The sequence below is a fragment of the Crinia signifera genome, chromosome 8 (assembly GCF_055691185.1).
Source record: "Crinia signifera chromosome 8, ASM5569118v1, whole genome shotgun sequence".
NCBI classification, from domain to species: domain Eukaryota; kingdom Metazoa; phylum Chordata; class Amphibia; order Anura; family Myobatrachidae; genus Crinia; species Crinia signifera.
In genome coordinates, this window is record NC_139224.1 from 141,191,082 (window position 1) to 141,216,210 (window position 25,129).

The window sequence follows — 25,129 nt, forward strand, 5'->3', positions numbered from 1 at the left end:
TCTGCTAACTTCCTAATTAAGCAAAGATAACAAGAAAAAGGCAACACTGTTACTTGGTATTGTTGATATTTAATACAAATATATGTGTGTATACTATGTGTATATGCAGTGGTGGCATTTGTGGGTTGTGGATCCAGGTGCAAAACTATAATTTGGGCCCCCATCCTCCAATCCAAGTTCACAATATGCAACACAGCAGTGGGTGACAGGGAGAGGCAGAGGGTAGCAGGGAGAGGCAGGGGGAGGCAGAGTGTGACGGGGAGAAGCAGAGGGTGTCAGGGAGAGGCAGAGTGTGACAAGGAAAAACAGTGGGTGAAAGGAAGAGGGTGACAAGGGCAGCAGTGGGTCCCTTAGTCCTCAGGGGCCCCTAGGCACTGCACCTGTTGCACCAATGGTAGTTCTGCCTCTGTGTTCATACCTGCAGGTGCTTGTACAGTTTGGCAATCCACTATGTAATGCTCTATTTGAGTTTAGCTGGGTATATACAGCAAAATAGTTGGCGACCAGCAGGGATTTGTGTGATCTACCAGAGATATGCATAATGTGTATCTATAGTTATATATTTATTTACTGTATTCTGATGAGTGAGTGTACCATAGTATAAATTATAGTATACACTGTAATCAAATATTCAAAGTTCAGCAGATGAAAAATACAGATTCAATTTTCAAAAGCTAAGGGGCCTATGTACTAAGAATTGCAACAGTGATAACGGGGCAGATGGGATGCAGTTAATTTGCCGGCGGTCGGGATTCCGGCGGTCGGAATCCCGACACTGGAATCCCGACCGCCGAAATCCCGAAACTTTCTCCCTCTGAGGGTGTCCACGACACCCATAGAGGGAGAATAAAATAGCGTGCCGAGCGTAGCGAGGCACCGGGCCCGCTGCGTGGCGAGCGCAGCGAGCCCGCAAGGGGGGGCGATCCATGTCCCCCCCTTGTCGGGATTTCGGCGGTCGGGATTCCAGTGTCGGGATTCCGACCGCCGGCAAATCGTATCGGATCCGGGCAGATGTATTAAGCCTGGTAAAAAGATAAAGTCGAAGGTAATAATGCACCAGCCAATCGGCTGTGTTTGAAGGTGATAATGCACCAGCCAATCAGCTGTGTTTGAAGGTGATAACGCACCAGTCAATCAGCTGTGTTTAAAAGGTGATAACGCTCCAGCCAATCAGCTGTGTTTTTCAAACTGGAACATTATCACCTTCAAACACAGCTGATTGGCTGGTGCATTATCACCTTCAATCAGCTGTGTTTGAAGGTGCTACCTTTCCAGTTACAAAAACACAGCTGATTTACTGGTGCTTTATCACCTTCCACTTTATCTTCACTTTATCTCTTCACCAGGCTTAATACATCTGCCCCAATGTTCTGTACATCACAGCTGGGATATTCATTTTTGTACATAATTAAGCTATATCCAAAATGTAACTAACATCGACCGCGGTCCCTGAGAGTTCTATCCCTGGGGTATCGGAGCAGACTTTCACCTCTTTGAAAGATTCCTCCTGAGAAACTGGCAATGCTTATATGTGCAGTGTTAGTTTCCAGAGGCTGTGAGAGAGGGATCACAAGATCCCTCCCCTGGGAGAATGCCGCTATTGGCATAAAGCAGAGTACACCTGAGTATAGCCTAAACCAATAGGGACCAACTCCACAGATTCACTTTTTGGAATTATGTACATAGAGGTAAGACTGTCTACAGAGCTGAATTAAGGCTTTGGGGGGCCTGGGTTACTTAAGAAAGGGGCCCTAAAAGTCTAAAATTATCATTGACTCCATCCGTGCCGTGATGTATATGCAACACATGGCTAGATTTCTATCTATCTATATATCTATCTACCTATATCTAAAAAGATGGAGGTGCACAATAGTGTAGTATTTTAGATATAATCACTTTTTAGTTCAGACAGAATAAAAGTTCACATAAGGATATGTGTTATAGAAATAACACAAAAAGTGCTTGGTTGGAATAAGTTAGAGTAGTTATCACCTAAGGTGAAATATCACCAGCAACTCCTGGAATCAGCACTTTGGTCCGGGCCTACTTCCGGGTTCATGACTTCACCGATAGTCAGTTGGCACCGCCCCTACGCATTTCTTCATTCAGGATGAAGTCATAGGTGACACAAGTAGCATTGCTTACTTCCTGCTAAGTGTTCTGGCATCTCAATGTTAGCATCACCTCTGCAGAATGCAAAGTTGCCTGTGAAAATAAGAGCTACAGGTGCTGACTAGGGTCAACTTACAAATTATAAATAAATAAATAAACAATTTTATAACCTCAAATGTAAAAAAATTAGAGATGTGCACCGGACACTTTTTCGCGTTTTGGGTTTTGGGTTTTGGGTTCTGATTACCTTCAGGTTTTGGGTTCTAATGGGTTTTGCCAAAACACCCCCTAAAGGTTTTGGGTTTTGGGTTCTGATTTTTTTGAAAAAAGCATAAAAATGGTTAACATTGCATAATTTAGGTGTTTTTTTGCTCCTATGCTATTATTAACCCCATCAGCTTTCTTCTCCACTCATTTACAGTCTATTCTGAAGACCTCACACCTCACAATATTGTTTTTAGGCCAAAATGTTGCACCGAGGTAGCTGGATGACTATGATAAGCAAGACAAATGGGCGGCACAAACACGTGGCCCATCTAGGAGTGGCACTGCAGTGGCAGATAGAAAAACTAGGCCCCAAAGAGCACATTATTCAAAAGAAAAAAAGAGGTGCAAGATGGAATTGTCCAAGGGCCCTCCCACCCAAACTAGGCCCCAAAGAGCACATCATTCAAAAGACAAAAAAGAGGTGCAAGATGGAATTGTCCTACGGCACTCCCACCCAAACTAGGCCCCAAAGAGCACATTATTCAAAAGACAAAAAAGAGGTGCAAGATGGAAGTGTCCAAGGGCACTCCCACCCAAACTAGGCCCCAAAGAGCACATTATTCAAAAGACAAAAAAGAGGTGCAAGATGGAAGTGTCCAAGGGCACTCCCACCCAAACTAGGCCCCAAAGAGCACATTATTCAAAAGACAAAAAAGAGGTGCAAGATGGAATTGTCCTACGGCACTCCCACCCAAACTAGGCCCCAAAGAGCACATTATTCAAAAGATAAAAAAGAGGTGCAAGATGGAAGTGTCCAAGGGCACTCCCACCCAAACTAGGCCCCAAAGAGCACATTATTCAAAAGACAAAAAAGAGGTGCAAGATGGAATTGTCCTACGGCACTCCCACCCAAACTAGGCCCCAAAGAGCACATTATTCAAAAGACAAAAAAGAGGTGCAAGATGGAATTGTCCTACGGCACTCCCACCCAAACTAGGCCCCAAAGAGCACATTATTCAAAAGACAAAAAAGAGGTGCAAGATGGAAGTGTCCAAGGGCACTCCCACCCAAACTAGGCCCCAAAGAGCACATTATTCAAAAGACAAAAAAGAGGTGCAAGATGGAATTGTCCTACGGCACTCCCACCCAAACTAGGCCCCAAAGAGCACATTATTCAAAAGACAAAAAAGAGGTGCAAGATGGAATTGTCCTTGGGCCCTCCCACCCACCCTTATGTTGTATAAACAGGACACGCACACTTTAACAAACCAATCATTTCAGCCACAGGGTCTGCCACACGACTGTGGCTGAAATGATTGGTTCGTTTGGGCCCCCACATCACAAGCTGCCATTTAATATGTCCCTGCACAAACTGGCTCTACAGAGGCAAAAGGTCGTCCTCATCCTCATCCAGCGATTCCTCACCACCATCAGTATCTTGTTCTTCCTCACCCTCACAGAGTATTAATTCGTCCCCGCTGGAATCCACCACCACAGGTTCCTGTGTACTTTGTGGACGCTGGTCTTTCTCGTAGAATTGATAATTCATTTTTATGAACATCATCTTCTCCACATTTTTTGGAAGCAACCTCCTACGCTTATTGCTGACAAGGTTCCCAGCTGCACTAAAAACTCTTTCGGAGTACACACTGGAGGAAGGGCAACTGAGGTAATATAGAGCCAGTTTGTACAGGGGCTTCCAAATTTCCTTTTTTTTCTGCCAGCATTGGTAAGGACTCTCTGACATGCCTACTTGGGTGCTGTCACCCATATAATCCTCCACCATTCTGTCAATGGTGATAGCATCATAGGCAGTGGAAGTAGACATGTCAGAAATTGTTGGAAGGTCCTTCAGCCCAGACCAAATGTCCAAACTTGGTCCTTTATCACCACCAGCGGGGGGTTTAGGAAATCGCAGTTGTTTCCTTGCAGAACCAGTTGCTGGAGAAAATGAAGGAGAAGGTGCTGCTGAGTCACTTTCCACTTCAGAAGATGACAGTTTTCTAACCAGCAGTTCTTTGCACTTCTGCAGGCTTGTGTCCGCCAGAAAGAGTGACACCACGTAGGCTTTAAACCGAGGATCGAGCACGGTGGCCAAAATGTACTCCTCTGATTTCAAAATTTGTACCACCCTCGAATCCTGGCAAAGCGTATGAAGGACTTCATCCACAAGTCCCACATGCTTAGAGGACTCGCTCCGTCTCAGCTCCTCCTTCACTTTCTCCAACTGTTTCTGCAAAAGCCTGATGAGGGGAATGACCTGACTCAAGCTGGCAGTGTCTGAACTGACTTCACGTGTGGCAAGTTCGAAGGGTTGGAGAATCTTGCACAACACTGAAATCATTCTCCACTGTGCTTGAGTCAGGTGCATACCCCCTCCTTTGCCTATGTCATAGGTGGATGTATAGGCTTGAATGGCCCTTTGCTGCTCCTCCATCCTCTGAAGCATATAGAGGGTTGAGTTCCACCGCGTTACGACCTCTTGCTTCAGCTGATGGAGGGGCAGGTTCAACAGTGTTTGCTGCTGCTCCAGTCTTTGGCATGCAGCCGCCGAATGACGAAAGTGGCCACAAATTTTTCGGGCCACCGAAAGAGTCCCCTGCACAGCTCTGTTGTCTCTTAGAAAACTCTGGACCACCAAATTTATCGTGTGAGCAAAACAGGGCACATGCTGGAATTTGCCCTGCTTTAATGCCCGCACGATATTGCAGGCATTGTCTGACACCACAAATCCCCAGGAGAGTCTAAGAGGGGTAAGCCATTGCCCAATGATTACCCTCAGTTTCTGTAAGAGGTTATCGGCGGTGTGCCTCTTACGGAAAGCGGTTACACACAACGTAGCCTGCCTAGGAAGGAGCTGGCATTTCCCAGGTCCTACTACTGGTGCTGCTGCTGTTGTTGCTGCTGGACAAGGTGATTCATCTACCCAGTGGGCTGTCACGGTCATGTAATCCCTAGTCTGCCCTTTTCCACTTGTCCACATGTCCGTTGTTAAGTGGACAGTGGGTATGACCGCATTTTTCAGGGCACTGAGAACACTTTTATGCACTTTACTGTACAGCTTCGGTATCGCCTGTCTAGCGAAGTGGAATCTTGACGGTATTTTGTAACGGGGACACACTAAGTCCATCAATCGTCTAAATCCTACTCCAGCAGTTATGGACACCGGAAGCACATCTAATACAATCAGATCTGCTAAGGCCTCAGTTACCCGCTTTGCCATTGGATGACTGCTGTCATACTTCATCTTCATGGCAAAGGACTGTTGGACAGTCAATTGCTTAGTGAAATAAGTGTTCCGACTTCCCCTCCGGGATGATGAATGACTCCCAGCAGCAACAGCAGCAGCGGCAGCAGTAGGAGGCGTAGCAATGCAGGATCCTCCAGAAGAATCCCGGATAGGAGAGGAGTCAGTCAGGCAAGTAACATGGCCTATAGGACTACTCCCAATCCTCATTGAGGAAGAAATTGACGAGGAGGGACTTTGCGGTGTAGTTGGGCACGTGGACACAACAGGACAAAGGGATTTAGTTGTCCCTGGACTGTGTACATTCTTAGCCACAGTTTCTGAACTAAACAGCAACTTATGAACGCTCTTCAAGTGACGTAGAAGGGAGGATGTCCCTAAGTGGGAAACGTCCTTACCCCTGCTTATTTGAGCTTTGCATAAGCTACATATGGCAAAACAATTGTTGGACGGTTTGGGATAAAAATAATTCCAGACCGAAGAGGTGGATTTATTGGTCTTCTGTCCAGGCATGGTGATGCCCTTTGGGATCTCACGGACAACAACTGTCTTGCCCGGTGCCTCATTTAAGCAAACCGCATCAGCATCGTCCTCCTCGTCAATTTCTCCCTCAGCACCAGCTTCATCAATATCCTCCTCCTGGTGTACAACACTGACACCTTCATTATCGACATCTGCAACTGCACTGTCTGTGATCCTTCCAGCACATGCAGAGGGTGTGCTGCGAATGCTGAAAGGAGCATCCTCTTCCCGTACAGTGATGGGAAGGTCAGGCATCGCAACCACCAACACCCTTGGACTCTCCACTGGGATTTGTGATACCATGTCTTCTTTGGAAGGCAGAGTTGTTTGCTGGATTTTTATTGGTGACACCTTAAATCTCTTAAATTTTAAAGTGGGAGAAGGAGGAGGAGGAGGACTTTGATCATCTTGTGAAGCTGAGCCACTAGTCATGAACATAGGCCATGGCCGTAGCCGTTCCTTGCCACTCCGCGTTGTAAATGGCACACTGGCAACTTTAAGTTTCTCCTCCAATGATTTGCTTTTTCTTTTTAAGGGCCTTTTACTCAACTTTGGCTTTTTGGATTTTACATGCCCTCTACTTTGACACTGGGCATCGGCCTTGGCAGACGACGTCGATGGCATTTCATCGCCTATGTCATGATGACTAGTGGCATCAGCTTCAGAAGCACGACGAAGTGGCTCCTCATCTTTTCCTTTTTTTTTTATCCTCCATATTTTGGATATCTAACGGTAGGCAGCGGTGTCAGCAAACTGGATACCGAGATATCAGCTGGTTGTTGTCACTATCCAGTGACAACAGCAGCAAGATACAAAAGTGGATATATATCAGTAACACAACAAGTGGCGTCAGCAAACCAGAGTTATGTACTGCGATATCTAACGGTAGGCAGCGGTGGCAGCAAACTGGATACCGAGATATCAGCTGGTTGTTGTCACTAGCCAGTGACAACAGCAGCAAGATACAATATTTATTTTGTGGATAGTTACACTGGTAGGTAACACAACAAGTGGCGTCAGCAAACCGGAGTTATTTACTGCGATATATGTAACGGCAGCGGTGGCAGCAAACTGGATACCCAGATATCAGCTGGTTGTTGTCACTAGCCAGTGACAACAGCAGCAAGATACAATATTTATTTTGTGGATACACTGGTAGGTAACACAACAAGTGGCGTCAGCAAACCGGAGTTATTTACTGCGATATATGTAACGGCAGCAGTGGCAGCAAACTGGATACCCAGATATCAGCTGGTTGTTGTCACTAGCCAGTGACAACAGCAGCAAGATACAAAAGTGGATACACTGGTAGGTAACACAACAAGTGGCGTCAGCAAACCGGAGTTATTTACTGCGATATATGTAACGGCAGCAGTGGCAGCAAACTGGATACCCAGATATCAGCTGGTTGTTGTCACTAGCCAGTGACAACAGCAGCAAGATACAATATTTATTTTGTGGATAGTTACACTGGTAGGTAACACAACAAGTGGCGTCAGCAAACCGGAGTTATTTACTGCGATATATGTAACGGCAGCAGTGGCAGCAAACTGGATACCCAGATATCAGCTGGTTGTTGTCACTAGCCAGTGACAACAGCAGCAAGATACAATATTTATTTTGTGGATACACTGGTAGGTAACACAACAAGTGGCGTCAGCAAACCGGAGTTATTTACTGCGATATATGTAACGGCAGCAGTGGCAGCAAACTGGATACCCAGATATCAGCTGGTTGTTGTCACTAGCCAGTGACAACAGCAGCAAGATACAAAAGTGGATACACTGGTAGGTAACACAACAAGTGGCGTCAGCAAACCGGAGTTATTTACTGCGATATATGTAACGGCAGCAGTGGCAGCAAACTGGATACCCAGATATCAGCTGGTTGTTGTCACTAGCCAGTGACAACAGCAGCAAGATACAATATTTATTTTGTGGATAGTTACACTGGTAGGTAACACAACAGGTGGCGTCAGCAAACCGGAGTTATTTACTGCGATATATGTAACGGCAGCGGTGGCAGCAAACTGGATACCCAGATATCAGCTGGTTGTTGTCACTAGCCAGTGACAACAGCAGCAAGATACAATATTTATTTTGTGGATACACTGGTAGGTAACACAACAAGTGGCGTCAGCAAACCGGAGTTATTTACTGCGATATATGTAACGGCAGCAGTGGCAGCAAACTGGATACCCAGATATCAGCTGGTTGTTGTCACTAGCCAGTGACAACAGCAGCAAGATACAAAAGTGGATACACTGGTAGGTAACACAACAAGTGGCGTCAGCAAACCGGAGTTATTTACTGCGATATATGTAACGGCAGCAGTGGCAGCAAACTGGATACCCAGATATCAGCTGGTTGTTGTCACTAGCCAGTGACAACAGCAGCAAGATACAATATTTATTTTGTGGATAGTTACACTGGTAGGTAACACAACAAGTGGCGTCAGCAAACCGGAGTTATTTACTGCGATATATGTAACGGCAGCAGTGGCAGCAAACTGGATACCCAGATATCAGCTGGTTGTTGTCACTAGCCAGTGACAACAGCAGCAAGATACAATATTTATTTTGTGGATACACTGGTAGGTAACACAACAAGTGGCGTCAGCAAACCGGAGTTATTTACTGCGATATATGTAACGGCAGCAGTGGCAGCAAACTGGATACCCAGATATCAGCTGGTTGTTGTCACTAGCCAGTGACAACAGCAGCAAGATACAAAAGTGGATACACTGGTAGGTAACACAACAAGTGGCGTCAGCAAACCAGAGTTATTTACTGCGATATATGTAACGGCAGCAGTGGCAGCAAACTGGATACCCAGATATCAGCTGGTTGTTGTCACTAGCCAGTGACAACAGCAGCAAGATACAATATTTATTTTGTGGATAGTTACACTGGTAGGTAACACAACAGGTGGCGTCAGCAAACCGGAGTTATTTACTGCGATATATGTAACGGCAGCGGTGGCAGCAAACTGGATACCCAGATATCAGCTGGTTGTTGTCACTAGCCAGTGACAACAGCAGCAAGATACAATATTTATTTTGTGGATAGTTACACTGGTAGGTAACACAACAAGTGGCGTCAGCAAACCGGAGTTATTTACTGCGATATATGTAACGGCAGCAGTGGCAGCAAACTGGATACCCAGATATCAGCTGGTTGTTGTCACTAGCCAGTGACAACAGCAGCAAGATACAATATTTATTTTGTGGATAGTTACACTGGTAGGTAACACAACAAGTGGCGTCAGCAAACCGGAGTTATTTACTGCGATATATGTAACGGCAGCGGTGGCAGCAAACTGGATACCCAGATATCAGCTGGTTGTTGTCACTAGCCAGTGACAACAGCAGCAAGATACAAAAGTGGATACACTGGTAGGTAACACAACAAGTGGCGTCAGCAAACCGGAGTTATTTACTGCGATATATGTAACGGCAGCAGTGGCAGCAAACTGGATACCCAGATATCAGCTGGTTGTTGTCACTAGCCAGTGACAACAGCAGCAAGATACAATATTTATTTTGTGGATAGTTACACTGGTAGGTAACACAACAAGTGGCGTCAGCAAACCGGAGTTATTTACTGCGATATATGTAACGGCAGCAGTGGCAGCAAACTGGATACCCAGATATCAGCTGGTTGTTGTCACTAGCCAGTGACAACAGCAGCAAGATACAATATTTATTTTGTGGATACACTGGTAGGTAACACAACAAGTGGCGTCAGCAAACCGGAGTTATTTACTGCGATATATGTAACGGCAGCAGTGGCAGCAAACTGGATACCCAGATATCAGCTGGTTGTTGTCACTAGCCAGTGACAACAGCAGCAAGATACAAAAGTGGATACACTGGTAGGTAACACAACAAGTGGCGTCAGCAAACCGGAGTTATTTACTGCGATATATGTAACGGCAGCAGTGGCAGCAAACTGGATACCCAGATATCAGCTGGTTGTTGTCACTAGCCAGTGACAACAGCAGCAAGATACAATATTTATTTTGTGGATAGTTACACTGGTAGGTAACACAACAGGTGGCGTCAGCAAACCGGAGTTATTTACTGCGATATATGTAACGGCAGCGGTGGCAGCAAACTGGATACCCAGATATCAGCTGGTTGTTGTCACTAGCCAGTGACAACAGCAGCAAGATACAATATTTATTTTGTGGATACACTGGTAGGTAACACAACAAGTGGCGTCAGCAAACCGGAGTTATTTACTGCGATATATGTAACGGCAGCAGTGGCAGCAAACTGGATACCCAGATATCAGCTGGTTGTTGTCACTAGCCAGTGACAACAGCAGCAAGATACAAAAGTGGATACACTGGTAGGTAACACAACAAGTGGCGTCAGCAAACCGGAGTTATTTACTGCGATATATGTAACGGCAGCAGTGGCAGCAAACTGGATACCCAGATATCAGCTGGTTGTTGTCACTAGCCAGTGACAACAGCAGCAAGATACAATATTTATTTTGTGGATAGTTACACTGGTAGGTAACACAACAAGTGGCGTCAGCAAACCGGAGTTATTTACTGCGATATATGTAACGGCAGCAGTGGCAGCAAACTGGATACCCAGATATCAGCTGGTTGTTGTCACTAGCCAGTGACAACAGCAGCAAGATACAATATTTATTTTGTGGATACACTGGTAGGTAACACAACAAGTGGCGTCAGCAAACCGGAGTTATTTACTGCGATATATGTAACGGCAGCAGTGGCAGCAAACTGGATACCCAGATATCAGCTGGTTGTTGTCACTAGCCAGTGACAACAGCAGCAAGATACAAAAGTGGATACACTGGTAGGTAACACAACAAGTGGCGTCAGCAAACCAGAGTTATTTACTGCGATATATGTAACGGCAGCAGTGGCAGCAAACTGGATACCCAGATATCAGCTGGTTGTTGTCACTAGCCAGTGACAACAGCAGCAAGATACAATATTTATTTTGTGGATAGTTACACTGGTAGGTAACACAACAGGTGGCGTCAGCAAACCGGAGTTATTTACTGCGATATATGTAACGGCAGCGGTGGCAGCAAACTGGATACCCAGATATCAGCTGGTTGTTGTCACTAGCCAGTGACAACAGCAGCAAGATACAATATTTATTTTGTGGATAGTTACACTGGTAGGTAACACAACAAGTGGCGTCAGCAAACCGGAGTTATTTACTGCGATATATGTAACGGCAGCAGTGGCAGCAAACTGGATACCCAGATATCAGCTGGTTGTTGTCACTAGCCAGTGACAACAGCAGCAAGATACAATATTTATTTTGTGGATAGTTACACTGGTAGGTAACACAACAAGTGGCGTCAGCAAACCGGAGTTATTTACTGCGATATATGTAACGGCAGCGGTGGCAGCAAACTGGATACCCAGATATCAGCTGGTTGTTGTCACTAGCCAGTGACAACAGCAGCAAGATACAATATTTATTTTGTGGATACACTGGTAGGTAACACAACAAGTGGCGTCAGCAAACCGGAGTTATTTACTGCGATATATGTAACGGCAGCAGTGGCAGCAAACTGGATACCCAGATATCAGCTGGTTGTTGTCACTAGCCAGTGACAACAGCAGCAAGATACAAAAGTGGATACACTGGTAGGTAACACAACAAGTGGCGTCAGCAAACCGGAGTTATTTACTGCGATATATGTAACGGCAGCAGTGGCAGCAAACTGGATACCCAGATATCAGCTGGTTGTTGTCACTAGCCAGTGACAACAGCAGCAAGATACAATATTTATTTTGTGGATAGTTACACTGGTAGGTAACACAACAGGTGGCGTCAGCAAACCGGAGTTATTTACTGCGATATATGTAACGGCAGCGGTGGCAGCAAACTGGATACCCAGATATCAGCTGGTTGTTGTCACTAGCCAGTGACAGCAGCAGCAAGATACAATATTTATTTTGTGGATAGTTACACTGGTAGGTAACACAACAGGTGGCGTCAGCAAACCGGAGTTATTTACTGCGATATATGTAACGGCAGCGGTGGCAGCAAACTGGATACCCAGATATCAGCTGGTTGTCACTAGCCAGTGACAACAGCAGCAAGATACAATATTTATTTTGTGGATAGTTACACTGGTAGGTAACACAACAAGTGGCGTCAGCAAACCGGAGTTATTTACTGCGATATATGTAACGGCAGCAGTGGCAGCAAACTGGATACCCAGATATCAGCTGGTTGTTGTCACTAGCCAGTGACAACAGCAGCAAGATACAATATTTATTTTGTGGATAGTTACACTGGTAGGTAACACAACAAGTGGCGTCAGCAAACCGGAGTTATTTACTGCGATATATGTAACGGCAGCAGTGGCAGCAAACTGGATACCCAGATATCAGCTGGTTGTCACTAGCCAGTGACAACAGCAGCAAGATACAATATTTATTTTGTGGATAGTTACACTGGTAGGTAACACAACAAGTGGCGTCAGCAAACCGGAGTTATTTACTGCGATATATGTAACGGCAGCGGTGGCAGCAAACTGGATACCCAGATATCAGCTGGTTGTCACTAGCCAGTGACAACAGCAGCAAGATACAATATTTATTTTGTGGATAGTTACACTGGTAGGTAACACAACAAGTGGCGTCAGCAAACCGGAGTTATTTACTGCGATATATGTAACGGCAGCGGTGGCAGCAAACTGGATACCCAGATATCAGCTGGTTGTCACTAGCCAGTGACAACAGCAGCAAGATACAATATTTATTTTGTGGATACACTGGTAGGTAACACAACAAGTGGCGTCAGCAAACCAGAGTTATTTACTGCGATATATGTAACGGCAGCGGTGGCAGCAAACTGGATACCCAGATATCAGCTGGTTGTTGTCACTAGCCAGTGACAACAGCAGCAAGATACAAAAGTGGATACACTGGTAGGTAACACAACAAGTGGCGTCAGCAAACCACAGTTAAAAATTTAATTACTGAGTCTGCGATATCTAACGGCAGCCAGTGGTGTCAGCAACAACAACAACTTAATTATTTTTTTTTATATTTTTATATATTTTTAATTTTTTTTTTATTTTTTTTTATATACTCTGAGAGGTAGGTACAAGGTAGTGGCACTGGCAACAACAGAGGTGACTGCCTGGTAGGTGTTTACAACCATATAACAGGTAGCCAGGCAGCACAAAAACCCTCTCTGGCAGCACAATAAAAATTATTAAACCCCCCTCTGTCTGTAGTATTCTGTAGCAGGCTAGCAGCAGCAGTGACACAATTAGAGATGAGCAGGCTATAGCAATATAGAAAGAAAACCCCCTCTGCGGCAGTACAATAAACCCCCCTCTGTCTGTAGTATTCTGTAGCAGCAGCAGTGACACAAATTACAGATGAGCAGGCTACAGCAATATAGAAAAAAAAATCACTCTCCAGCAGCACAATAAAAATGATTAAACCCCCTCTGTACTTGCAGCTCTTTAGCAGCAAGCAGCACAGTGACACACACAACGCTCCAGCAAACCCCCCTCACGGAGCAATAAATAAAACCCCCCTCTCTGGCAGCACTGCTGCCTGCTCTGCGTCGCCCCACAGAATGAAGATGGCGGCGGCGGGTCCCGGCTTTTATGTAATCCGGATCTCGCGAGAATCCGACGTCACCAATGTGACGTCGGGCCTCGATTTCGGCTCCGGGCCTGCGCGGGAGTCCGCGGACGTCCTGGATCCGGATTCGGATTCAGGACGTCCGTGCGGATCCGGATCTCGGAGATCCGGACCCGCTCATCACTAAAAAAAATAAAGTACATTTTCATGGTAATAATAAAGAAATGGTTACAAATTATTCCTCTACATAAGATGCACACATTTCACAGATCATGTCTCGTTCCCCAGGCAAGTTTAGAGTGAAAATGTCTGGTGATTGTGAGGGGAGAGGCCGCTTGATAGCTAATTAGTGTAATTGGATATTGGGATGATACAATTAAGAAAAAGACATTTAGAATAAAAAAATTGTTAACGGCACCAGAATATTAAATAAGAAGCACATGCTACATAGTTATGAAGTTAATTAAGCTGTTATATATACGTGTGCTGGGTAGACATTAGAAGATAAGAGGAGGCAGGAGCGGGGGACCATGATGAATTACTCAGTATGACCCCAGCTAACGATGTCCTCCGTCAGCCCGCTGAACATAACCCAGGAACACACTTCCAGACTGCAGTGATTTCTGTTCAGAACCGGGAAGAACCCTTGGTGCTCCATGAAGAAATACAACTAGGCCCCGCCATTCATCCCTCCTCTAGGGAATAGAGTAGGTTCAAGACTGTGGATTTTTTAAAATGTCCAGCCCGCTGCCTGTCCAAACACCTTCCCCGCTCTGCAGATAGGTGTGACAGCATTTAAAACTCCTGGGGAGTAAAAAATAAAAAACACATTCAGAAGAATGGGTGGCTGCTGATTGCTCTGCAGATAGGCACAGCTGGCGCACACCTAGTATTGGACCATATCGGATGCGATGCATCGCGGGTGCTAAAAGAATGTGACGCGGATGTCATGCACATGTTAATCGGGCTGATTTCACTCACTCCGCTGGAATCGGGTGCAATCAGGACCAAATCAAATAGTGTATGGGGGGCATTAGTAAATTTCCCCCTATGCGCGCAGTGAAAGATATTGTCGAACAATTTCCAGGGTCCGGGACAAATGATATTGTGCATACAAACTGAACGATATTACAAACGATCTAGCTAGAGTCTATAGCTTTTTGTGAGAGAAGTGAGCTGCATGCACGGACAACATAAAACCCAAATGAGCGACGAGCGGGAGCGTGCATTGTTCGTCATTCATTCATACTCACTACCAGATATTTTGAAAGATATTGTTCAGCGGGCCCAAAATTAATGATATCTTAAAATATGGCCCCGGGGTGTATGCACCTTAACCAATGCATATCTCAGGGGCGGATCAGCAATAGAAGCCACAGGGATGATTCCTGGTGGGCCGACGTACCTGTGGCCGGGAGAAAGTAGAGGGTGACAGACTGTTGATGCGGATGTGTTAGGAGAAAGAGGGTGGCATGCTGGTGTGGGTGTGTTAGGGGGTAGAAGGTTGCAGGCTGGCAATGTTGGCATGTAAGCAGGCCACTTTTTGGATATTTTTCCAGGGCCACTTTAATTCCCAATCCACTCATGCATATATGTCAATAGCACTCAGTATGGCTCTATATTACACAGAGAGCTGTAGCAAACATCAGTATTTAATTGCCAAGTTGTTCCTAGAACAGAGGATTATGGGGCATACATATGGGGTGATTTCAGCCCCATTTCTAAACGATCTGACTGACCACCCGGTGACAGCGGTGCGTGGTCCAGCACGTCGCTATCACCAGACTAGATTCATCTAGTCACAGGCAGTGACAGATTGCTCATCACTAGAGACAGGATTATATGCAACATAAAAAGCTTGAAATATGCATGCAAATATGCATGAAAAATACGTAAAATATGCATGAAAAGTGTTAAAATATGCTACATTAATTAATAAAAAAAGTCATTTTTAACTTATTTATTTAAAAATCAGCACACAATTAGTTGCAAATAAACCTCAAAAATAGGCCCACAGCATCTGCAGATGTCTAGTGCTGTACACAGGATTTTTTTTCTTCCTGGCTGCTACAGCAGACTGCAGCGTTCAAAGCTCTTCTTGCAACAACTACATGGACCCTCATCTTCAGCACCGATGGATCAAATGTCAGCATAGCGTGTGAGGGCGGCGCAGTGGAAGGCTTCCTCCGTGCGCCACATACTCACTGTGACATGGCATGTCCTCCGCGCCTAGTGATATCACAACCCTTCTGCCGGCCTCCTCTGCTGCAGAAGTCTGTCTCTTGGTGTAAAGTCCCAGGCCAGGGGCAGGCAAAGGTTCAGGAGCTCCGTAATGGCATCCGCCCTGACTGACTTTTATCAACATGGCTTGGCAGCCTAGAGCAGTGTCAGACATAGCGTATATCCAAGGATCCCCACACTGCGTACATATTGCCCCAGCCTGCACACTCTACCACTACCTGGCCAGCAGCAGCAGGGCAAAGCAGTGCTGTGACTCGCGCGTGGAAAGGGGGCAGGGCCTAAAATATGCACCATCACTAGATTTTAGGTAAAATATGCAATAACCAGTGAGAATGGGCAAAATATGCAAATGCATATGCAAATATGCAAATGCATATAATCCTGTCTCTACTCATCACAAAGCTCCTTGACCCCCCATAAGGTAGAAAAGTCAGGGTGCCTGTCTAGTGTGCCATAGGGGTAGCAACATTGTACAATCGCCAATCAGGGCAGCCATCAGAAATTGCAGGGGCCGGGACTACACCCCTATGTGAAGTAACACATTGTGACATATAGGTGGTGTGTTGCAGACCTACAGAAACAAGGGCTTGTTTCAAGAAGTCCTCCCTGTGCAATCTGGTGCAGCTCTTCAGTTATCGGTAGTAGGAGGTAAGGGCGTACCCCTCTTTCCGGGCCCAGGATTCCACTCCCCCTGATGGCAGCCCTGGTGGCGAAAGTCGTGCGCTCTTTTAATAGTGCAAAAAGGATGGATGATCTCTCAGTCTTCCTCCATTTAAAACCCAGCATCCATACATTTCCAGTAATCACTGTGTAACATTCATCCGTATAGACAAATAACTCATAAGGGGGCTTCTCATTCCCTTCAGCTAAGCCCGAAAAACTACATGCTGAAACGGTTTTTCCCAGGGCAATCTGCAGTAGCGCTACTCCCGGGACTAATCAAGGGTATTGTTTTAAAAGAAGTATTAGCTTTTTCTGGAGCGTGGTTTGGTTCCATTAAATAAACAAAAAGTCTTTAATTGGCAGAGTTATGGCTGTAACAAAGACACATTCCAGCTGGGGCATAAAGGCTGAGAGCAGTGGTTAGATGCCAGTGCTAACACAAACAGGATGTGCAGCGATGTCAGGCCCTGGCGAGACTGGCACATACTCTTACACAGGAAGCTGCTCATTACACAGTGTGCCCTGGAATCAGCTACATTTCTGATGTAGTTCTAAAAATAGCAGTAGAACATTAGTTTGTGGATGCAGTTTAGTTTTAGCAGTCGGTCTATACAATAAACGTGTAAATGTTAGCTGTGTATTAAACAAGAGATAAACAATTGTTATCTATCTGATCTTGTATTTAATTACAAGTTTAAAGTCCAATATTTAACGAGCTGTATATTTACATGGTTTCTTCACCTGTGTGCTATACATGTTTTAATGTACTCGTACAGATATATATAATGCATATTACACATTCTGTAGCACATATACAACCGCAAATAATAAATAAATTATTCAGAAGAGTCAAATGCCAGGTAAGATAATTAAAGGAATAAACTGCACAAGCAAAACAAACCAATACAGAGCGCTATACCCAGAAATACATGTACTGTAAATGTACACATTGATTTAAACCAGGGTTGCCTACCCTCCCGAAATGGGCAGGAGGCTCCCGAAATCGGGTCCGCCTCCCGGAAAGGTGGGCAACCCTTCCGGATACCAGAGGCCCCCATCCATATCTCCCTGGCCACATTGGTAAATTACCGCGATTCTCTGCTTTTTTTTTTGGGGGGGGGGGGGGGGTCCCTTGAAGACCCGCAAACTGCAGGATTTGCAGTACTGGGAGCTGAGCTTCTTGTCTCACTTGTCAGTCATAGGTAGGTGAGGACTAGATGAAAATCTGGTTGGCTACAATTCTACACAGTGTATGATCATCTTTGGTCAGGTGCAGTAATGCTGGTAATAGACACTATGAATATCAGTTCAATCTGCCTGATCCAAAAATATTGATTGGTTGGACATACTGGACTGCCCAGCATATCCCTCCAATCAGCTGTCATCTGCATCGAGCAGCATATTCCTCTACCATGGCCGATCGATGGACATTTCCCCTGTTCCTTCACAAGCCAAGGAAAGAGCGACGATATCAGGTGACATACACTGGGATCAATTTACAAAGATGGGAGTTCTGCTAAGTAGAATGTGATAGGTTGCTATGGGCAACATCTCATCTTCAATAGAACTCTACTGTGAGATATCTGTACTGTCAGATGAAATGTATACTGTTGTGATTGGCTTGATTCAGACCTGTTCACTGTGCGGCAAATTCGCAGCATGAGCGATTATCAGCCGACTGCGTTTGCGAACGGGACACTGTGCGCCTATGTGAGACATCCGTATGAAGACAGCCAGCGAGGGCTAGCCGTCATTGGTTGCTCGCTGGGTGATTGACACTTGATGACCACTTCCATCCAGTCTCAGATTAGTGGAAGCCTCAGAGCTACCTGTACTCACATTTGCATAGGCTGCAAACACCTTTCAGTGGTTTGGGTATTGTGTATGGTTTGGCGAGTGGATAGTGATTAGCAATCCATTTGCAATTCTCTTGCAATTTAGAATGGGGCCTTTCTCTTACTCTCTGGGCAGCAGCTTTCTCCTCGCAGGCCACTAATTAGTGGTTAAATCTGAATCAGACCCTTATTACAGTTTTTCCAGGTGCAAATTTCCACTTTCTAGCTGAATTTGCCCCCAGTTATAAATGCAGCCCATAGTAATCATGTGACTCCTGACACACACTGGTCATGCTAAACATAGGCAAACACATGGGGGGTTTCTGTTTGCCCAGAAACTGCCCTCCGCTTAGCAAGTGCCTTAAATTATGATGACAATAGCACTGGTATATAATATGATCAATAGCGCTGCCACCACATCATGCAGTGTAAGGGACAGAGCAGAGACATGCCCAGTGTACCAACTTCGTCTACCACATTTACTGTATGTGTGGATCTGAGCCCTCAAACATCGCCCTGGAACAGAGAGTAGTTGCCAGGAGGAAGAGACAGGAGCCTTACCATGAAGTGGGAGATTGTAAGCTTAGAAAGTGCAGTACTGGTTCTATTATGTTTGTGTATTTATTTATTATGCTATGTTGAACCTTTTCCTGACCACTGGGAGTGGGAGATTTTAGATCACATTTTGAATCCCCCCTCTAAAAATCCTGCGTTTGCCATTGAAAAAATAATATATATTTTTTTTATTCCTTCAGGGAGAAGACATAAATTTCAACTGGGTTGGATGTAACCTATAGAAATGGCCGCCCTCACGTGACAGCATTCGGTGGCATTACCATTGCATGGACCCCCCCAGCTAGTGCAGAGACACCCAGAGACCAGGAATATCGGACCTCCGTCTCTCGCCATGGAGCAAATAACTGCTTTTTTCCAAGGCATCTACGCCATGATGCTAAATAAACACGAGCAGGGAATTTACAACAGCGTCTGCCTGGGAGTACTTCTGGCCCTGCCATTACTCGTCCTGTTCATCGCTAGCATCATTTGTTGCCACTGCTGCTGTTGTCGGACCAGAAAAAGCAGTGCTATCAAACACCCACCGAGCAAGAAGAAGAAGAATAAAAATGAAGAAGAGGATTTCTGGATACCCAGCCCGCAGGCCAAGTCTATAATGTTGGAGAAGGTGCCTTCTCTCTCTGTATAGCTGTGAGACTTTGAAGACAATTAGACTGCAATCTCCTTATCTGTTACAGCTCAGCACGATGTGGGCATCGGGCGTTCTGATGTGTGTCACTGGCATCATGTGATGGGGACTACACAACTGTATCATGCATCTACTGCGTATATGACAGCCACCGCAGCTGCAGAGGGGCCCGGCAGAAGGACGAGCTGGTGATGGATGTCTGTCTAGTTTGGAAGCAGAGCTATGGTCTAAGCATGCTCATTGGAGCCCTGTGTGGGCTTTCAGTTCTACAATCAGATTGTATCTATTATCTTTTAGAAGGTTCTAAATACATATGAAGTAGATTCAGATTGGTTACTATGGGCAACATCCAATCTTTAATAGAAGTCCCATTTAAGTAAATAATGTCTCAAAGAGTTCTGGCTGATATGATTCATTCTAATATCAGCTCAACAAGTAGATGTGCATTGCCGTGCCAAAGCCCCAAAATAGCGTTAATTACACCTCTGCTTGGGTAATATCTTGAACTGATATAATTAAAAACCTAATGTCAAGGGGGTAACTACCATAGGTGCAAGGGGCGCAGCTGCTATGGGGCCCAGAGCTGAGGGGGGGGGGGGGGGGGCATCTTTACTGTCTAAGTAATATGTTTTACAAACATTTATCAGAATCAGTTGGTAAATGGGGGGCCCTTACAAACTTTTGCTATGGGGCCTACTGATATCTGGTTACGCCCTTACCTAATGTAATGTACTGAGAACTATATTCTAAAGACCTATACTTAGGAGGTTATTCTGGTTCACTCGCAAAAGCAAATCCCAACAAAGCCATGTGCTGAATTGCACATGGTGGGGCAGATTTAGAGAGAGTTAGATTTGGGAGGGTTTGTACTTCAAACTGATATCTATATTGCAGTGTAAAAATAAAGCAGCCAGTATTTACCACGCACAGAAACAATATAACACCCATATCTAACTCTCTCTGCACATGTTACATCAGCCCCACCTGCAGTACACATGGTTTTGTCCATTAGAGAATTTGCTTTTGCGAGTGAACCAGAATAAACCCCTTAGAATCTGCTGTTCAGTACAAGTATAAGTAATGGGTTACTTTTCAAACAAGTTTCTTCAGTTTCTAGAATGAAAACAGTGAACAGGGCACAACCAAAAGAGAAGAGTTTCCTGTGAAAAAGTACTTGTAGATTTATCAATGAGTGTTATCATACGCAACATTTTGCCATGTGTTTGAAAAATTACCGTTGGGACTTGATTTATTATATGCAATGAGTTTTGAAACTCGTCGTGTATAATAAAAACTCATTGCTAAATAATCTCCATCATTTTACAATGTATCGGTAATTTGTTCTATAATCTAACTAGGGGCGAGATGTACTGTACTAAGCCTTGAAAAGTGATAAAATGGAGAGTGATAACCCCCAATCTGCTCCTATTGATCATTTTTCAAACAGCCTGTAGCATGGCTGTTAGGAGCTGATTGGCTGGTGGTTTATCACTCTCAATTTTAGCACTTTTAAAGCTTAGTACATCTGGTTCTATTTGTTCTGTGCCGAAGGCAATCTTGCACTGGACAGTAGGGGACGATAAGACAGATTTGTCCAGGTAATACCGTACATCTTCAGTTCCTTGTGGGCCAACCATAGCTATTTAATAGCTGCTTGGTTTGGTGGATGTAAGCCTCTATGTCAGGCATGTCCAAACTGTGGCCCTCCAGCTGTTGTGACACTACAAATCCCAGCATGCCTTGCCACAGTTTTAGAATTCCCTAATAGCAAAACTGTGGCAAGGCCTGATGGGACTTGTAGTTTCACAACAGCTGGAGGGCCACAGTTTGAACATGCCTGCTCTATGTCATACCCTTGACAATCTGAATTATGCAGTAGATTGAAAGGAAACTCTTCTTTTGCTTTGTGTTAGATTTGTTTTCAGTGCTCCTGGTCTATGGTTCGGGTCAGAAATCAGGAACTTCCCAGAACTTAATTTATGAAGTTCTTCTTGTTAGTTCTAATAAAGTAACTTTATTTTATTTGTCCACAGCGTGCCTTATGCCTCGGCCTAGTCAGTTTATAGGCTGTAGTACTAGAGGCAGAGGCACGGCAGAGATATCTGCAATAAACTCCTTGCTTCAGTTCAGGTAACACGAGTGGTGTGGGGTCCCCATGGTGACCCCATCTTATTTGCTACACATGGAGACATAGCATTTAGCAATAATTGTTTAATGATTGTTTCATGAATAAATACATTGAAGGGGAGGGTCCTCGGTTCGCATAATGGGCTTGATTCAGATGCTGTTGGAGTTGCAGTTGCTTCCATGCAAGCAGCAGCTATAGCACTTATATGGTAATGCTGCGGGAGGCCTCTGGTATAAGTCGATGTCACCTACATCCATTACTGATCCAGGCTGCCTTCTAGGACAGAGCATGAGATCACATGCAACACCATTGGCCGGCTGCGTGACCTGTGGAGTCGTGCAAAGCCTGTTGCCACAGATCCAATAAAGAGGGCAGCAAATTCTGTCCTTGTCACTCCGAAACAGGTGACGCGTCCATGTAACGCAGCTGTCTGCCCACTCTGCCACTGAACCCAGGTAATGAGAATTAATATGCATCTACTGTCATACACCGGTCACTGCAGCAGATCACTCATGTAAACTGCCTACACATAATTTTATTTACAATACCTATAGACAAAGTTATATATACTATGTATACTGTATATAACACGCCATATACATGTAACTTAACCAGCACAACTGGGGACACTAAAGTTTCTCTTGACACGGTAATCACACTTACTGTAGTTCCACCTTGTGATGAAATAGTGCATTAAATTGAGCTATTCCCTTCATTATACTGTATCAGATGAATTTATTGAATGTGTGAAAATACACATCGGGCTACTTGCAGTGCTGTCTTCGGCTCTATGTGCCCGATTCAGGGCTGCTGGATATTGGACGACGGCACATGTGCACAGTATGCTATGCGCAAGCCGTCCGTGCGAAGACAGCCAGGGATGGTTAGTGATTGCTGGCTGTTCCCAGTATGATTGACACCTTGGAATTTGAATGTACGGGGTGGCATGAGGCAATGTTTTCCTGATCGCTGGGTTTTGAAGACTCGCAGCTCAACGATCAGGTCTGAATCGGGCCCTATGTGGTTTATTCAGAGATGCACGTAAACCTGATGCTTACGCACACCTCCGATGACTGTAGCTGGCACATGCGCAGATCTGGGAATGTTACATTGCTAGCAGTGCCCCAAGACTGACATGCTGCTGCTGGCTTTTGGTGATGAAGGCAGCAGTCATCTTCACTGGCTCCTACAGTGTGATGTCACCGGGCGTGTGGAGTAACCTCAGGGTTAGTCAAACATCGGATGTTCCTTCAGAGGGATCCAATGCTGTCAATTTGGATGCAGCAAGTGGATCACAGGAGCCGGCAGCTGGGGTCTATTTACCCAAGACGCCTCCTACGGCATAGCTTATTTAAGGTGCCGAAATCTGAAGAACGGAACCATTGGCTCTCTAATTGTTATGTAACTCGCAGAGGGCACAGGCGGCGATTCAGGAGTTGTACCCGCCCTTCATTTAATCATGTGTGTAAGAATGAATTTCAGTAGTGTATATAAGCATTTTTGTTAAACAGTAAAACCCATTCATTATACTTTATTTTAATATCAGTGTTGTAAATTAGTGTGTCACCATTTAGTCCCCAGGGAACCCAACAATACAGCTGTTATACATAATCCTTCAGATACAGAGGTGAATCAATTTAAACAGCTCCAAGTAGGATGTCTTGCAGTTCTTGTGTGCTCCCCTGAACAGTGTTGGACTAGCCCACCGGGATACATGGGAAATCCCCAGTGGGTCCACCCTCTCTTCTAGGGGTCAGGTTTCAGACTGTTCACTTAAATTATACATTATTACTCCATTAGAATTACCTGGTTTAGTAAGACCACGGATACATATTGGTGCTTGATTTCATGGTTGCAGCCCCTAGAAGCCAGGTAGGGGTGCCATAATAGGGGACTGGCTTCCCATGGGAAGTGCTTGCTCTACTTTTGCAGTTCAAACTAGCAGTCCTAGGGGGAGAGCATCTCCACACAGGAAAGCCTCTGTAACTGCTAGGCAGGCTCTGTGGGTGGCAGATTTCACTGGGCAGGTAAAATCCACCACTACTTCTATAGAAACTACTCCAAAATGCATCTAATGGTTATGGAAGTGTGAATGATGTCTGGCCACACCCCATATGGTAGCCTTAGCCATTGGCTGCCTCCACTGTATTCACTTGGTGGGTCCTTCATGCCCCAATGCAATACTGCCCCCCAGAGTCTAATTTGGGAAGCACTTATGTAACATAAGTTGTATTTGGCTTTAGTCTATTTGATTGTAAATAGTCACAGTTATTGCACTGAATATGCACTGAAATTAAAGCCAGAAAATGTACAACCTGCTTAATTCTGGATAGAGGAACTAAAGTATTAAAAATGTCAGCATAGATGTAACATTGTGTTATGTACTAATTGCAATGACTAAGGGCCCATTTCATAGTGGTATGCTATGCTTATGTGTTTGCAGTTGAGCAATTATCATCAGACTGCACATGTGCTGCGATAGCAGTTTGCATTTGTTGTCAATGGGGGAATTCAGACCTGATTGCTGGACTGCGAGATTTGAAGCCCAGCAGTCAGGTAAACGCCACCCCACAATCCCCCGCCCGACTATGTGCACGGCTGTGATCGCAGCCGGGCACATGAGGGGACAACCATTCAAATCCAATCACCATTGAATGGTTCCCCCTCTCGATTCAGCGCCGAATCTTGACTTGCTCAACGCTATGATGGCCATTGGGAGGATAGGTAATGCCTGTGTTTTTCAGGACACTCCCAGAAAATGCTGCGTTCCCGCCCCCAGAGTGTCAATCATCGCAGGTTCCCAACGCATGAACGAAGTCACAGCCCTGCTGATTATAGAATGACGCTGTGCTCATGCATGGTCATTGGATAGCCCTGCATATGAACCTGAATCAGGACCAATGTTCCATAACGTTTGCATTCACAGTGAGTCAATGTGTTCCCAATTGTTGCATATAAGCTAAGAATCAGCTGCGTGAACTGGGCTCTATGTCTTTGGTGTCTATGAAGAGAAATATGTTGTGGCCGATATTTGTCAAAACAAATGGAATATGCAGTATATATTACAAAGTATAAATGTAACACAATAAGACAGAACAACGTCAGTTGGTCCGATAGCGTTTGTGGATTTATTTTGCACTAGAATTTCCAGTCTGCAGCTAAAAGTATGAGAAAAAACAGCCAACAAAAATGTATTTATTTATATAAAATGACACTTAAAACTGTAATTCATTTCATTTCATAAAAATACCTAACTTTTATATATTATTGTGCTATTATGCTACTCTTCATTAATCTGTAAGGGTCATTCATTAAAGTGCACAAAGATTTTCTATTTTTAAAAACATCTGTTGAAGCCTTGGCAAGATT

The 25,129-nt window shown here is 44.9% G+C and overlaps 1 protein-coding gene across 2 annotated transcripts in view; it reads left to right on the top strand.

The window, feature by feature from the left end:
* The window catches only part of KIAA0040 (KIAA0040 ortholog), a 75,953-nt gene extending 55,733 nt beyond the window's left edge, over window positions 1-20,220 (top strand). For both annotated transcript variants that reach the window (XM_083157280.1, XM_083157279.1), the window contains exon 2: window positions 19,184-20,220. In XM_083157280.1, coding sequence (XP_083013406.1) covers window positions 19,336-19,632 — 297 coding nt within the window. In that variant the 5' untranslated portion in view covers window positions 19,184-19,335 and the 3' untranslated portion in view covers window positions 19,633-20,220. The remainder of the gene's footprint in view (window positions 1-19,183) is intronic.
* Window positions 20,221-25,129: the final 4,909 nt, after the last annotated feature.